General features: G+C 22.9%; 1 protein-coding gene across 3 annotated transcripts in view; it reads right to left on the bottom strand.

The window, feature by feature from the left end:
* Positions 1–16,094, bottom strand: part of LOC122497761 — a 199,638-nt gene extending 183,544 nt beyond the window's left edge. The window contains exon 1 of one of the 3 annotated variants that reach the window (XM_043605039.1): positions 15,377–16,094. In XM_043605039.1, the coding sequence (XP_043460974.1) occupies positions 15,377–15,748 (372 nt within the window). In that variant the 5' untranslated portion in view covers positions 15,749–16,094. The remainder of the gene's footprint in view (positions 1–15,376) is intronic. The other 2 variants (XM_043605038.1, XM_043605037.1) reach the window with 2 other exon arrangements.
* Between the last annotated feature and the right edge of the window lie 209 nt (positions 16,095–16,303).

Raw genomic sequence — 16,303 nt, 5'->3', positions numbered from 1 at the left:
AATCGGCGAAATTGAATTTATATTCTATGAATTTCTACTGATAATCAGCTAAATTTAAAATAAACTGACTGTCAGTAGGAAATCCTACTGACAATCAGTGAAATTTTAATGATTGTTAATGAATTCCTACTGATAATAGGCAAAATTAAACTGATTCTCAGTGAATTCCTAATGATAATCAGTAAAATTGAAAATAAACTGATTGTCCTACTGACAATCAGTGAAATTTGACTAATCATTAATTAATTCCTACTGTCAATCAACGATGTTGAACTAATTCTCACTGAATTCCTACAGAAAATTAGCAAAATTTAAATGATTCTCAATTAGTTCCTACTTATAATCAGTAAAATTTAAAATAAACTGATTGTACTACTGACAATCAGTAAAATTTAACTGATTGTCAGTAGGACAATCAGTTTATTTTAAATTTTACTGATTATCAGTAGGAACTAATTGAGAATCAGTTAAATTTTACTGATTATCAGTAGGAACTAATTGAGGATCAGTTGAATTTTACTGATTATCAGTAGGAACTAATTGAGAATCAGTTCAATATCGATGATTGCCAGTAGGAATTCATTAAGAATCAGTAAAATTTAACTGATTGCAGGTAGGACAATCAGTTTATTTAAAATTTTTCTAATTATCAGTAGGAATTCATTGAGAATCAGTTAAATATCGCTGATTGTCAGTAGGAATAAGTGAGAATCAGTTAAATGTCATCGATTTTCAGTAGAAATTCATTAAGAATCAGTAAAATTTCACTAATTGTCAGTAGGACAATAAGTTTATTTGAAATTTTACTGATTATCAGTAGGAATTTGATGATTGTCAGTTGAAATTCAGTGAGAATAAGTTCAATTTCGCCGATTGTCAGTTTAAATACATTAAGAATCAGTAAAATTTCACTGATTGTCAGTAGGATTTCTTACTAACAATCATTTTATTTTAAATTTCGCTGATTATCAGTTGGAATTCATAGAGAATCAGTTCAATTTCGACGATTGTCATTTGGAATACATTATGAATCAGTAAAAGTTCACTGATTGTCAGTGGGATTTTCTACTGACAATCAGTCATGTTTAACTAATTTAAATTTAGAACGAAAATTAATTGTTGTCAAAAACTACATAAAATTAGTAGAAATTCATTCTAATTTAAATTATTTCAACTGCTATAAGAAACCATCAATCAGAGGAATTTTCCTGACAATCAGTAGGATTGTGCTGATAATCAGTGGAACTTTACTGATAACTAGTGGAATTTTACTAAGAATTAATGAAATTATACTAATAATGAATCAAATTTTAATGAAGAGTAGAATTTTACTGATAATCAGTGCATTTGCTCTTCAATAAACAATTAAATAACATTTTCCAAGCTCTTATGAAACTGTCTTATTGCAAAATATCAAAATTTTGAACGATTCTCAAATAAAATTAATTCTTTAATAATTTTATTCTCAATTAAATTTAAACAGTAAAAACTCAACCCCTTAAATAAATTATTATTATCACAGAATTTTATCTAAGAATTATTTTAATCTTACAAATTTTACAATAACCCATTTCGACAATCGAGTAAAAAATATCTTCTAAATATTGTTCATAAAAAAAAATAAATTCAAAAGGCAAAAAAAAAAATTAGAACAATAAAAAGTACAACAATAAAAAAAAATTTGTTAATAGAAAGAAACACGAGAACAATGAAAAAAAGCTGAGAACAAAATAGTTTAAATTGGAAAAAATTAATAAAACTGAATAATTACTGAATATACATCAATTCTCATTAAAATTCGAGTCATTTTTCACTGACTCATCAGTTAAAAAAAAAAGTACGACTAAAATATTAACAGAAACACGTACAGAAAATTTCGATCGTATATTCTAATTGCTTTATCAATGGAAAAGCGAATGAAATTTCCAATAACTTATTAAATTATTATCGTTCAAATTACAATGAAATCGGAGAGAAATATAAAATTAATTTTTACATTCCCTGTACCTATATCTGTATAATAATTCCCTTTTCTTAAGTAATTTTTCATATTTCTAAAGTTCTAGTTCAAATGAACCGAATTTATTGATTTTCTTCTTCAAATTAAAATTTATTGCAAAGATATTGCGATACAATAAAAAAATAAATTATAAAGTTTGCTTTTGATTTATTTTCCTAATTTTCTAAACATTTAATTAAACGAAATAATTTTCTCTACTCTTGTTTAAAAATTACCGAACTGAAATGAAAAATATTTAGTGAAAAAATTATTTTTTAATTATAAAAAACAAAAATAATATTAAAAAAGTCATAAAAATATTGATCAAAATTTTAGAGAAATTTTTATTTCCATAACAGTCAATCAATTTTTTTTAATGAAAATATTTATAATATTGGCAAAAAAAATTTACTTCATTTTTGCTCACAACTATAGTGGATCATAATTTTTAAATAATTAAAAAAAAATTACGAAATCGTTTTTAAAAAAATATATATACAAAATATAATGAGTAGAGCTTCCATTTAATAATACTCATTAATATTTACAGCCGGTTTATATTCAGTAGCAGTAAAGTTATACTATATTTACTGAATGACCCTGCAATAAAACAGTACCTAGGGAAAAATTTTATTTGCATTCACGTCAAATGAAATTTTATATTTGTTAATAAAAACAAAAAAAAAATGCGATTTCGTTTAAATGAAAAAACTACGAAATAAACTTTTAAATTGGCCCCGTCGTTTGTTTTTTTTCCTCCTCTTTTATATTTGGCAATTAAAATTATTTCCTATATATAGAAAAAAAGAAAATAGTTATAAAGTTATTTAGAAAATTGACATTTTTTTTCTATTAACTTTTATAAATTTAATAGAAAATCCGCGCAGTTTTTGTAAAATGGCGAAATTTCTCATTTTTTTGCGAATAAAAATAAAGTAAAATCTACATTCTCCAAATATAGTAAAAATTGTAAAACGAATGTGAGAAAAAAAGTTTATAAATTTTAGCTCGAAAATACAGTAAACTTTTCATACTTCTTTTCAATAAACAAAATTTACAGGAAAGTTCAGTAATAACCTACTATATACGATTTGTATTATTTAATATAAACAATATATGTATTCTCTTTGCGATATTAATCTTTATTCTAACTTTATTATTAAATTTAACTTGAAAATGTTGGTTAATGCATTTATTATACTTGGGGGAAAATGTAATGCCCTCATTTCGAAAAATTTAGATAGCAATCATAATCGTGTGGATTATAGACTTTGTCATTATTTCTCTTTAACAAAACAATATCGATCTGCGCAAAGTCGATATTATACATCGTTAAAAATACCACCTGAATAACTAACTATATAGTCAATAAAAAAGTAGAATATCGCGATGAATATTTGAATTGTACTTTTTTTTTTTAATTTTAAAGTTGATTAATTATTAAATTGCAATAATGGTCGTGAATAAAATAAAACAATTTGCAAAAAAATTGTTTCTATTTTACTCATGAAATTAATTTATTGTCATGAATTGAAGATTTTTTTTATTGGATTAATATATTTTCTGGGGAAAATTCATAATTTTACTAAAAAGAAAAGAAATAAGAAAAGATTTTTTTCACTATAAATTAAATTTTTCATAACTATGAAACATTAAGATATCGATCACTCCGAGTCTTCGACTCGGAGTGATCGATTTCTTCATGTTTTATAGTAAAGATGACAGAGTGATAATATCATTTACAATTCAATTATTATTTACAAGAATTTTTAAATAAAATTCTTCTTTAAATCGATTATTTTTAATAATTTTCGAAAAACTAAATAAATATTAGAAAATAAAAACTCAAAATAATATTTAAAAAATTCAATTAAACTTTTTCAAAAAAATGAATTTTTCAAAATTCAATTATTTCTAAAAATTCGAATGCTTCTAATATTCAATTATCTAAAATTTTAACTGAAAATAATTTTTAAATCAATTTTTATTAGAAAATTCTACTGGAAATTAGAACTCAATTATTTAAATACAAATAAAATGCAATTAAATAATTTATTGAATAATTGAATGTTTCTTAAAATTCAAGTCCCATAAAGAATCGTTATTAACAAATTTTCAAATAATTGAATTCTATCAACGAATTTTAATAAAATTTTTGAAGAATAACTACATTTTTCGAGAAATTTAATTAAAATTATATTGAAAATAATTGAATCCCTAAGAAGAATTTTTGCAATAATTCGTAACTTGTACAATATTTAATTTTATTTCGTGTTTTTAACTAAACATCTTCTATAAATGCATTTTTTTAATAATTGGCACGAAAATAATTTAATCCCTGTAAAAATTCTATTATTTATGAAAATAATTGAATTTTTGCAATAATTTGTAACTATTTTCAAAATTAAATCTTTTTTCGTATTTTTAACTAAAATTCTTCTATTATAAATCAATTATCAATTATTTTTAATAATTACGAAAACAATTGAATCCCTGAAAAGATTTTATTATTTATGAAAAAATTGAATTTCTGCAATAATTTGTAACTTTTCCAAAACTAAATTTTTTTTGTGTTTCTTACTAAAATTCTTCTAAAAATGCATTAATTTTAATAATTTTTGAAAAAGTTCTTTAAAAATTTTCAAATTCATTTGTTTACAATTCAATTTTACAATAAAATTTCAATTATTCGTAAATTCTTCAATTAAATACATATTAGAAAATAAAAACTTTAAATAATTGCAAAAAAAAATCCGCCATTGAAGTTTTTCAAAAAAAATTAATTCCACAGAATTGTAAGTTAAAAATATTAAAAATTTAAATTTTCAAAGATTTTAACCTGAAATCTTTTCAAAATTCAATTATTTCTAAAAATTTAAGCTCTACTGCTTTTAAAATTCAATTGCAATCTAAAATTTTAACTGAAATCCATTTTTAAATCTTTATGAGAAAACTCTGCGAGAATTCAATTATTTAAATACAAAAATAAAAATTTATTGAATAATTGCATGTTTCTTAAAATTGAATTCTCATAAAGAATTTTATCTACAAATTTTTAAATAACTGAATTCTTTTGACGAATTTTAATAACATCTTTAAGAATATTTTCGAAGATTCGATTAAAATTCTATTAAAAATAATTGAAATTCTTCAATAAGTTTTATTATTTATGAAAATAATTGGATTCCTAAAAAGAGTTTTATTATTTACGAAAATAATTGAATTTCCAATAAGAATTTTATGATTTATAAAAACAATTAAATGTTTGCATAGAATTTTTCAATAACATCTTTGAAAATAATTAAAATTTTGCTAAAAATTTTATTAAAATTTTAGAAAATAATTGAATTTTGGAGAAGAATATTTTATTGCTTGTAAAAAATAATTGAAATCTGGACAAAAATTTTTATAAATTTTTGAACATAATTGAATTTTTTTGAAATTTTTATTAATTAAGAAAATAATTAAATGTTCGCGTAAAATTTTATCAGAATTTTTTAAAAATAATTGAATACTTTTGGAAAAATTTATTAAAACGGAAGATACTAAAAATCATTGAATTGCGAAAAATTTTTGAAAATAATTGAAATTTTGCCAATAATTTTATTTTTTGAATTTTATTTGAATTTTTTTTTGAAAATAGTTGAATTTGAAAGAAGAATTTTATTATTTATAAAGATAATTGAAATTTTGACGAGAATTTTATTAAAATTTTATAAAATAATTAAATTCCTAAAAAAAATTTTATTATTTACAAAAATAATTGAATCCCTGTAAAAATTTTATTATTTATGAAAGTAATTGAATGATTGCGAAAAAATTTATAAAAAAATTTGTAAATAATAAAATTCCTGTGAAATTTTAATTATTTTTCTGAAAATAATTAAAAGTTTGTGTAGAAAGTTTGTGTGAAATTTTTTTTTAATTAATTGAATTCTTTTGGAAAATTTTATGAAAATAGTAGATTTTGAAAATCATTGAATTGAGGAAAATTTTTGAAAATAATTGAATTTTGGAGAAGAATTGAATTATTTCTAAAGATAATTGAAATTTTGATGAGAATTTTCAAAAATTTTTGAACATAATTGAATTTTGTGAAAAGAATTTTATTACTTTTGAAAATAATTGAATTTCTGCAATATTCTAACTTTTTCAATATTTCCAAAATTATATCGTACAATTTACAAACTTTTCATCCTTTTTGAATCAAATTACAGATTTTACGGACCTTTTTTTGAAAAAACGGACTTTTTCGGACTTCAAGCAAAGTTAAGGACCTAGTTCGAGCCCTGGGAATGCGATAATTCGATTGAAAAGATAAATTATCAATATTTTTGTTAGTCATTCGCGAAATATACTCAAAAAAGGGTAATTGTAGTGATTATAATTGATAATAGTAAATATTCAGATAATTATCGCAATTAGTCGAAAAAAAGTGTTTAAAATACCTTAACAATTGAATTGCAGAAAGAAAAAAAGTGAGGTTATGTTCACCGGTGCGAAGTTACATTTTTCCGTCGACGCTCCATGAGTGTCACCAACTTTCTTCACCCACACTTTATTTTGCTTACTCTGCATCATATTTCACTATTTTTTAGTTAAATTGGAACAAATTTATAATTACAGTTACCTAAATTTGTTAAAACAAAACGAACGTAACTGGCAAAATGACACGCAAATGACAAGCATGAAAGTTGACATGAGTGTTCCTTCATTGGTCGCAAGGGGCGCTACTAATCATTCAACAGCGCTTGGTGGCAGATTTGCGAACTAAATTTAAATGGAACCATTGTCAACAATCAACTGTCAAGAATTGACTTAACAACAAGTACACAAGTGTAAAACAATAATTAGTTGATCAATTACCAGGACCAACCATTACAATTACCAACCATATTCGAAAAATTTCGAAACTAAATATTTTTCTATAAAATATAGGTAAAGAAAGCATTTTTTTTGTCGACCATGCAATTACCATTGAACAACATCGATTTTTATTGCACTTATTTTTTTGAAAAGAGAAAAAAACATTATATTCTTACAGTACACTATTGAATGTCGTGTATGAATAAATATTCTTTTTAATTATCATTAAAGTCATTTTAAAGGCTCGTCGAATAATGAAATACCTTAATTGCTAACCTTTTTCTTGCATTTTATAAGAGAGCGCCTTTTTGCCGGTATTAAAATATTTTATGAGAAAATTTATAGTTTTCTTTAGCATGAGTCTGGGAAGCATTTCTGGCATAAATTTACGTTATTAACGAAATTCCTTTTTAGCTAAAAGCTTTTCAATTCGCCCCTGCTTGCTATGGTCTATGGGAGGTAAAACATCGGCAACACTCGGTTGTTTTCGACTGAATGCGCGGGGTTACAATATGGCATCACCAACTAGCTTTTACGGTCTTCGTGTGTCTTCACTACTTTACTCACTCACTCACTCTCTCTTTCTCTCTCTCTCTCTTATTTCTTTAGACCCCCCCCCCCTCTTCAACGTCACAAACTTTCAAGAATTTGCAAAAATCAATATATATATTCTCCTACCGCAAAAAGAAAAAAGATAAAAGAAAGAAGCGGCACTAACAAAGACAAGTGATGATCTTTTTTGCTGGGGAGACTAATTTTTTTTTCAAAGATGTAATTAAGAAAAATTGAAAATAATAACTTTTGTTTTGGCAAATTAAACTAAATTCTAATCTAAAGGAATAGATAAAGAGGAAGTTTATTGTAACAGAAAAATTTTGCTTTGAATATTAAATTATATTTTTTGATAAATTTAGCAGAAATTCAGCCATTTTTAGATTTGGCTAAATAAAAATTTTATTTAATAAAAATTTTCTAAAAAAAAACTCTGCCAAATGAAAATTTGACAAACGAAAAAAATTAAATAATGAATTAGTCAATAATTTAAAACCGAATTTAACAGAAGTTTTGCCATTTTAAAATTTGGCTAAATAAAAATTCTAATAAAGAATCGTGCTAAATAAAAATTCGATCAACTGAAAAAAAATTCGACATCCATATTCAAAAATTATTTGAAACGAAATTTAAATGATGTTTTGTCATTTGTTAATTTGGCTAAATATAAATTCTGCTAATTAAAAATCGTGCTAAATAAAAATTCGGCAAAATGAAAATTAAACAAACTAAAAAACTTAGACGCTAAATTCATAAATTATTCAAAATCAAAATTAATAACTAAATTTGGAATTGACAATTTAGGAAAATAAAAATATTCTGCTAAAATTTGGTTAAACAGAAACCATGTTAAATAAGAATTTTACTAAATCAAAATTTTGCTGATCGAAAATTCGATCAACTAATTAAATTAAATATTAAATTTCTAAATTATTCAAAATCGAAAATAATAAAAAAAATTTGCCACTTGAAAATTTAGCTAAATTTAAATATAGCTAAATAATAATTTTGCTAAGAAAAAATTCAGCTAAATGAAAATTGGATCAACTGAAAAAATTCAATACTAAATTTCTAAATTATTCAAAGAAAATAATAAAAAATTTACCATTTTCGAATTTGGCGAATTTTTTAAATAAAAATTCAGTTAAATAAGAATTTCGCTAAATGAAAATTCTGCCAAATGAAAATTGGACCAAATTAAAAAATTCCACACTAAATTTCTAAATTATTCAAAATCAAAAATAATAAAAAATTTGTCACTTAAAAATTTAGCAAAATTGAAATTTGGCTAAATAATAATTTCGTTAAAGAAAAAATTCTGCTAAATGAAAATTGGACCAACTAAATAAATTAAATACTAAATTTCTAAATTATTAACAATCGAAAATAGTAAAAAATTTACCATTTTCAAATTTGGCGAAATAAAAATTCAGTTAAATAAGAATTTCGCTAAATGAAAATTCTGCTAAATAAAAATTGGACCAAATTCAAAAATACGACACTAAATTTATAAATTATTAAAAATCGAAATTAATAAAAAATTTGCCATTTCCAAATTGGGCGAAAGAAAAATTCTGCTGAAATTTGGTTAAACAGAAACCCTGTTAAGTAAGATTTTTGCTAAATGAAAATTCTGCCAATTGAAAATTCCATAAACTAAAAAAATTTGTTACTAAATTCCTAAATATTATTCAAAAACAAAGTTAAGAAGAAATTTGCAATTTTTAAATTTGGCTAAATAAAAATTCAGTTAAATAAGAATTTCACCAAATAAAAATCCTGCTAAATGAAAATTGGACCAAACAAAAAAATTAAACACTAAATTTCTAAATTATTCAAAATCGAAAATAATCAAAAATTTCCCAATTCCGAATTTAGCGAAATGAAAATTCTGCCAAATGAAGATTCCTTCAACCAAAAAAATTCGACACTAATTTCCAAAATTCATATGTATTTTAAATCAAATTTACCATAAATTCTGCCTCTTGAAAATTAGACTAAATAAAAAAAATAATAATTCAGCTAAATAAAAATTCTTTCCAACTAAAGAAGAAAATTCTATTCTGATTCTAAAATAGAAATCGTTATAAATAAACACTATATTAATTGAATAAATCCTTCAAATGAAAATTCAATCCTTTTACACAATTTCAGTGAAAATAGAAAAACAAAGGAAAAAAGCGATGGGATTTTTTTAAATTGGCGGGAATTTCGTAAGAAGAAAAGTAACGATTTTGTGCGCAGAATAATTTCTTTTTCTCACCTACCACGTTAGGTTGGGATTATTAAGGGAAGTTTAAAAGCAAAACTAATGCAATTTTACTGCGCAAAATCGTCAAGTTTTGTCTTCTAAGCTCAGAAATGATAGGAAGCTTTAGGTACTCGAGTATCGATCCACGCAATACATAATGTACTATATATATAAGTAAAGATAAGGTGCCCATGTTGTTTTGTTTATTTTGAATTTTTATCATTTTTCTATTTTGAAAAAAAAACAAAATTCTAAATTTCTATATTTCACTTGTTTTTTATTCACCATAATAGAAGAATAAATTTTATTTTAATGATAGTGATAAATTTTTTTATATCTATTTATTGCTAATTATTATCATTACTAAAGTTTAAAAAAGTTAATCAAGTTTAGCTTAAAAAAATAATTTTAACTAATAATTAAATTTTAATAATAATTCCTGAAATAATTAATTAGAAAATATAATAAAAAAAATAATATTTAATTTTAATCTAAAATAATTTTATCTAACAACAAGAAATTTTAAATAATTAATAAAAATAATTTATTAACTAACAAAATTAGTTCATTATTGTATTACAAATTCAATAATTACTTAAAAAATTAAATTTTAATTAATTTTCTTAAAGTTTTGAACGTTCAAATGAACGAATATTCTTTTTCATTTAACTATTTTCTACAATTAACAGAATAAAATTATAAATAAAATAAATTCAACATTTACCGAAAGGAATTAATTTTCTAAATTAAAAAAATATCTTTTAACGAAATTCAAATTTTAAATATGAAAAAAAGTTATCGTTCATTTAAAAGTTCGAATCATTAGAAACATTATTAATTAAATTAATTAAATATATATATAAATTTCAATTAAATAATTATCTTTATATTATTCTTCAAACAAATTCGAAATTCGAGTGAATAATGTAAAATACTTTTAAAAAATTCATAAAAATTCGTATAGAATCTAAAATATTATTAATTAAAATTTAAAAAAAAAAATTAATAATTAGTATTAAGTAGAGACATAAAAAAATTTTAATTTTGCCGCTAACGATAAATATTCCTAATTCGCGGTGCGAAATTGGCAAAAAATTTTCAGACTTCTTTTTAATTTCTTTTTTTTTTTTTGTGCAAGTACTTTACGAACAGAGTGCCGAGATGAGGAGAGGAAAAACTGGCTAGCATAAATTACGTCTTATGTAAGAGATGTATTGAATAATTTTTGAGTGGAAAAATTCGAGGACGTAAATTTGTTACTGCTGCTACTGCTGCTCTCCCTCATTGCTTCATTATTTTCTCTTTAAGTGACGCGACGAGGGTTAGGTCGCGTTCAATAAATTACGTCTCTTGGTCCTTCTAATGATCTAATATTTCAAGAGGAGCTTATATGGCGAACAAAAGATTTCCTATCAATAGAAATTGTTCACTTCAAAAGAAAAAAATTCAGTATATAAAAGAGAAATCAAAAAGGAGAAAATTTTTTGAGAGAAAACACGCTAAAAAATTTTTTGCATTCAACTAATTATTCCAGACGTTATTGTTATAAAACCAGAATTAGTATATTCAACACTGAGTAAAAAGCAAACAATTTAATTGATTCAAATAATTACTTTGACTATGATTATGTGGAAAAATAATTAATATTTTATAAGTAATAATTATTATTTAAGTAATAGGTACTATAAGTAATAATTATTATCTATTAATTATTAATTATTAATAATAATTATTATTGCCTTCAATTACTAATTAATATTAATTATTAACTATAAATAGTTACTTTATAAATAACTATTATTAATAATTACTATTAAATATTAACTATTAATAGTTAATTAATTAATAATATTATTAACTAATTATATTATCATTATTATATCTAATCTTGATAATTAATTACCTATTATTAAATAATTAATTAGTTATTACTAAATAATTAATTATTTAATACTCAATTGCATTTCACTATTTGAATTAAATCAATTTTTTGATATCGAGAAATATTATGAACAATTTCTTGATTATTTATTTCAAAGTTGATTAAAAAAATTATTTTTTTTAATCAACTTTGTAATAAATAAATAAACTTTTTTTTATCTATATTGATTAGAAATGAAGCACGCATAAAGAAATTGAATTAATTTTCTTATATAGATTTTCAAATTGACAATAACGGTCATTATTCGGAAAAGACAGTAAAATGTTATCTTTCCTGGATATTTTTTAGCACTGACTTTTTTTTACACAGACACACATATATATAAATATAAAAAATGTCCTGAGTTAGTAATTGAAGCGTTTTATGTTTCAAGGAATTATTGGCTACTGAGAAACTAGTATTTTGCGTTTATGAGAATTAAGAAGATAAACTAATACCATCAAATTAAAAATTAAAAAAAAAAGAAATTTTCACAAGAACTTCACTTTTAAAAAATACTGAAGAATCTGCGATATACCAACTGACAAACTAATATCTAAATTTGATTTCAATTCCGACTAATCATTGTTATAAATAAATTCTTTACATTCATTTTCACTTTAATTATATATTTAATTATAATAATTAGATTTAAATTATGTAATTTAAATTAAATTAACTATTTAAATGTAAATAAAATTTGTATTATATTTTGCATTATATTTTAAAATAATAATATATTTTATGTAAAATATTTAATACATTTTATACAAAATATTTAATACATTTCGTATAATAGAAATATTTTAAATGCAAAATATTTGATATAATATTTTTTTACATAATATTTAATACAACATTTTTAAAATTATATTTGAATTTTTAAATTGCCAAGTTTTTAAATTGACATTAAAAAAATTTAATATAAAATTAATTCAAATGGGGATATATAATGTCAAATGGAGATTATTGTTTAATGTAAACGGACAAAGCGTCAAAAATGCAAAAAGATAATAGTGACAATCTAAACATTTATATGTAAAACCCTCAGAGTATGGAAATGTGAAGGAGTGCCAGAATATAGAGTGAATAAACAAAAAAAAAAAAGGAAAGAAAAGTCGAAAAAATTTCATTGAAAAGAATAAAGAACGAAAATTTCCGATAAAACCAGCTTTGGAAAAAATATTCAAAAATCATACGAATATGTCACAGAATTTAAGATTGAAATTTTTAATAATAATTTTGAAAAAAGAAATGTTGAAGAACAATTATTGTTTACATAAAAAATTGTTTCTAAATTATTAACAAGTTTTAAAATTATTTTATGATTCAAAAATACTTATTTAATTACAAAAAAATACTTTTATAATTCAAAAAATATTTTTTAATTTAAAAATACTTTTTTAATTCTAAAAAAGTTCTTTTATAATTCAAAAAAATACTTTTATAATTCAAAAATACTTTTATAATTCAAAAAATACTTTTATAATTCAAAAAATACTTTTTTATTTCAAAGAACACTTTTTAATTAAAAAAATACTTCTTTAATTCAAAGAACAATTCTTAATTCAAAGAATATTTTTTTAATTCGAAAAATACTATTTTTATTCAAAGAAGACTTTTTATTTAAAAAATACTCTTTTAATTCGAAATTTTTTTTATTTCAAAGATTATTTTTTAATTTGAAGAATATTTTTTTAACTCAAAAAATACTTTTTTATTACAAAGAACACTTTTTAATGTAAAGAATATTTTTTTAATTCGAAAAATACTTTTTTATTCCAAATAACACTTTTTAATTTTAAAAAATACTTTTTTAATTCAAAGAACATTTTTTAAACTGATAATTTAATTTTAATTTAATTTAAAGAATACTTTTTGTAATTCGAAAAATACCTTTTCATTCTAAAGAAAATTTTTTAATCTAAAAAATTATTTTATAAAAAAGTACAATATTGAAAAACAAAATTTATTTATCAAAGAATTTCTTATTAAAAAAAATACTTTTTATTTTAAAAATTCACTTTTTTAATACAAAAACTATCTTTTCGTGTTAAAAAAAACAAATGTTTCTTTAAATCTAAGAAATTGTCAATTAAAGAACACTTTTAATTTAAGAAAACACTTTCCTAATTCAAAAAATATTTTTTAATTCAACAAATACTTTTTTTTAAATTAAAAAAAACACTTCTTTAAATTAAAAAATTCTTATTCTTAAAAAGAAAGCTTCTTTAATTAAAAATAAAATTGAAATATAATTTAAGAAAATTATTTAACAGCTAATTTTTTAATAATTAAATAATAAAAACTAATCATTTAATAATTACATTGTAAAAATTAATCATTTAATAATTAAATTACAAAAATTAATCATTTAATTATTAAATTACAAAAATGAATCATTTACTAATTGAATTACAAAAATTAATCATTTAATAATGAAATAACAAAAATTAATTATTTAATAATTAAATAATAAATAGAATTCTCTTGAAAAACACAATTAACTCACATTAAGAATCGAATTAAATATCCTTCTATTAAAAAATAACAAGTTCCACTCCCGAGAATTGACACTAATTTAAGAAACACTTTTGTCTTGAGTGCGATAAATAAAATATAAAATAAATGAGTTTAAAACACTTGAAATGTTAATGACATATGGATATTAATAACACACAGTGAAGAATAAAAAGAAAATGAACAGAAAAATTTTTCAATGAAAACAAAAATAATTTATGCTTGAATGAATTCTGTAACATACCTATTATCTAGATTTATAAATATTGCACTTTACTGATTTCAGATAAAATTGTTCATTTACTTCATTTTTTTTCTTTTTTTTTTTTGTTCTTCTAATAAGTAAAGAAAAAAACCGTTTCTTCCTGTACACGAATAACCGCTATTCGTATATAACATCTCCTCTTCACATCTCTATCTCCATCTTTCTCTCTCTCATCCTCTTTCACTCTTTTTCTCTCTCCTGTATATATATCTACGGCCTTCTCGGCAACACCCCGAACGTTCCTGACCTAGGTCAATATTATACGCCTTGCGAGTGGATTAGGAATATAACCATCAAAATTCATCGATACATTCCTTGTACTATAATTTAATTATAACAAGAAAGTTTCTTTTTTTAAACATGATGAAATAATAACAAAAAAAATAAACACTCAAACACAAAACGCAAACAGTGATATTTATCTAGGAAATTCACAAATCACCATTTTGCGCGGATATAAAAAATGTTAGAAGAGAAAAAAGGGGCGGGGTTAATATTCAAGCACAAAACAATTTTGGCATTTGAACATTGATGATGATGATGATGAACAAATTATGATTTTTTTTGCATCATTTCTATAAATTTAGGTAAATAAATGGGAACATGAAAATTATATATATACATATGAGAAGGGTGTGAAACTGTTAATAATCAACATTGATGGTGTGAGAGGGGGTGAAGAAATAAATAACAAGTAAGGGAGATAAAAAACGCCTACAAGCATGTCCTAATTTCACGACAACTGTTTTTTTTCGACTGGACCAGAAAAAATGATATCTCAGTCAATTTTACAAATTTTTTGATAAGGAAAATAACATTGGATATTTCTATTACAAAAAAAAGGGAAGGGTTTTGGTAGTTTGTATATCTCTATTACTTGGTTTTTGTCGTTCAGCGGGGAGACGTAAAAGTAGACGTGCATTCTTGGTGTTATCGATGTTGAGACAATGGCTGCATGGTCGGGGCTTAAGAAGAGAGTACAACAACAAAAAAAAAAAATACCTGTTCACAATATTCAACATCATCTGGTTCAACTCGTCCGAGCAGCAATCGTCGATTCCTATAGGATGAATGCGTTGTACACTGATTCCGCGATCCTGAGTCCGCCAATCGTGCGAGCCGTTGTGCACGTTGTGATTGGCTATTCGCAACTTCAAAAGAAATGTGCCTCTTTCCTTTAAAGTGCGCGCGAACATCGTGGAGGCCACCATGAGCAACAGAGAAAATCTTCTCGCACAGTGCGCAATATGCCTTGTGATTATCACCTCGAACTGGAGTTAACCATCGCTTGAATTGTCGATTTAAAAGCCACCCACCTATGAATTTACACCGGCGACGACGAACCCTTCGCGTTGTTATTGACTTCGTTGACATTTTTTCTTTAACGCACTAAAAAAATTTAAACACGAGAAAAAGAAACAAAAAAGAAAACCCCCTTTAGATAACCGTTCTTGTTACTTCACTGCAATCTAACCTCAAAATTTATTTCCCTTCAACAAATTTCTCCTTACAAAAACACTAGCAAAACTAATTTCCCAAAAAAATGACACTTCCGCCGATAAACACTCTTTTCTTCCAATGTTGTACTCTTCAATTGTTGTACAAACACAAAAAACAATAGTCAATACCGGTATTAAGTTACTATTTCTATATTTAGTATAAATAACCAGTAAACATTAAACAACATTCACACATTCACAGTTTTTTTTATTTCGATTGTTTTTCACGTCTTTCAACAGTTAAAAAAAAGAATAAGTTGTCGACTAACCTCAAAACATAACCGTTAATCAGGTTGGTCAATATATAGTTGACTATATATTTCTGACATCCGCAATTATTTCACACTGTTATACACGAATGTTATTTCGAATTTTCAAGTTGACACGTGCACTGATGTTCATTGATATGTTTGTCGGTATTAATTTATTA

Source organism: Leptopilina heterotoma, unplaced genomic scaffold (genome assembly GCF_015476425.1).
Source record: "Leptopilina heterotoma isolate Lh14 unplaced genomic scaffold, ASM1547642v1 Lhet_136, whole genome shotgun sequence".
Taxonomy (NCBI): domain Eukaryota; kingdom Metazoa; phylum Arthropoda; class Insecta; order Hymenoptera; family Figitidae; genus Leptopilina; species Leptopilina heterotoma.
Note: the sequence above shows the minus strand (reverse complement) of the source record. Positions and strands in the feature narration are given on the sequence as shown.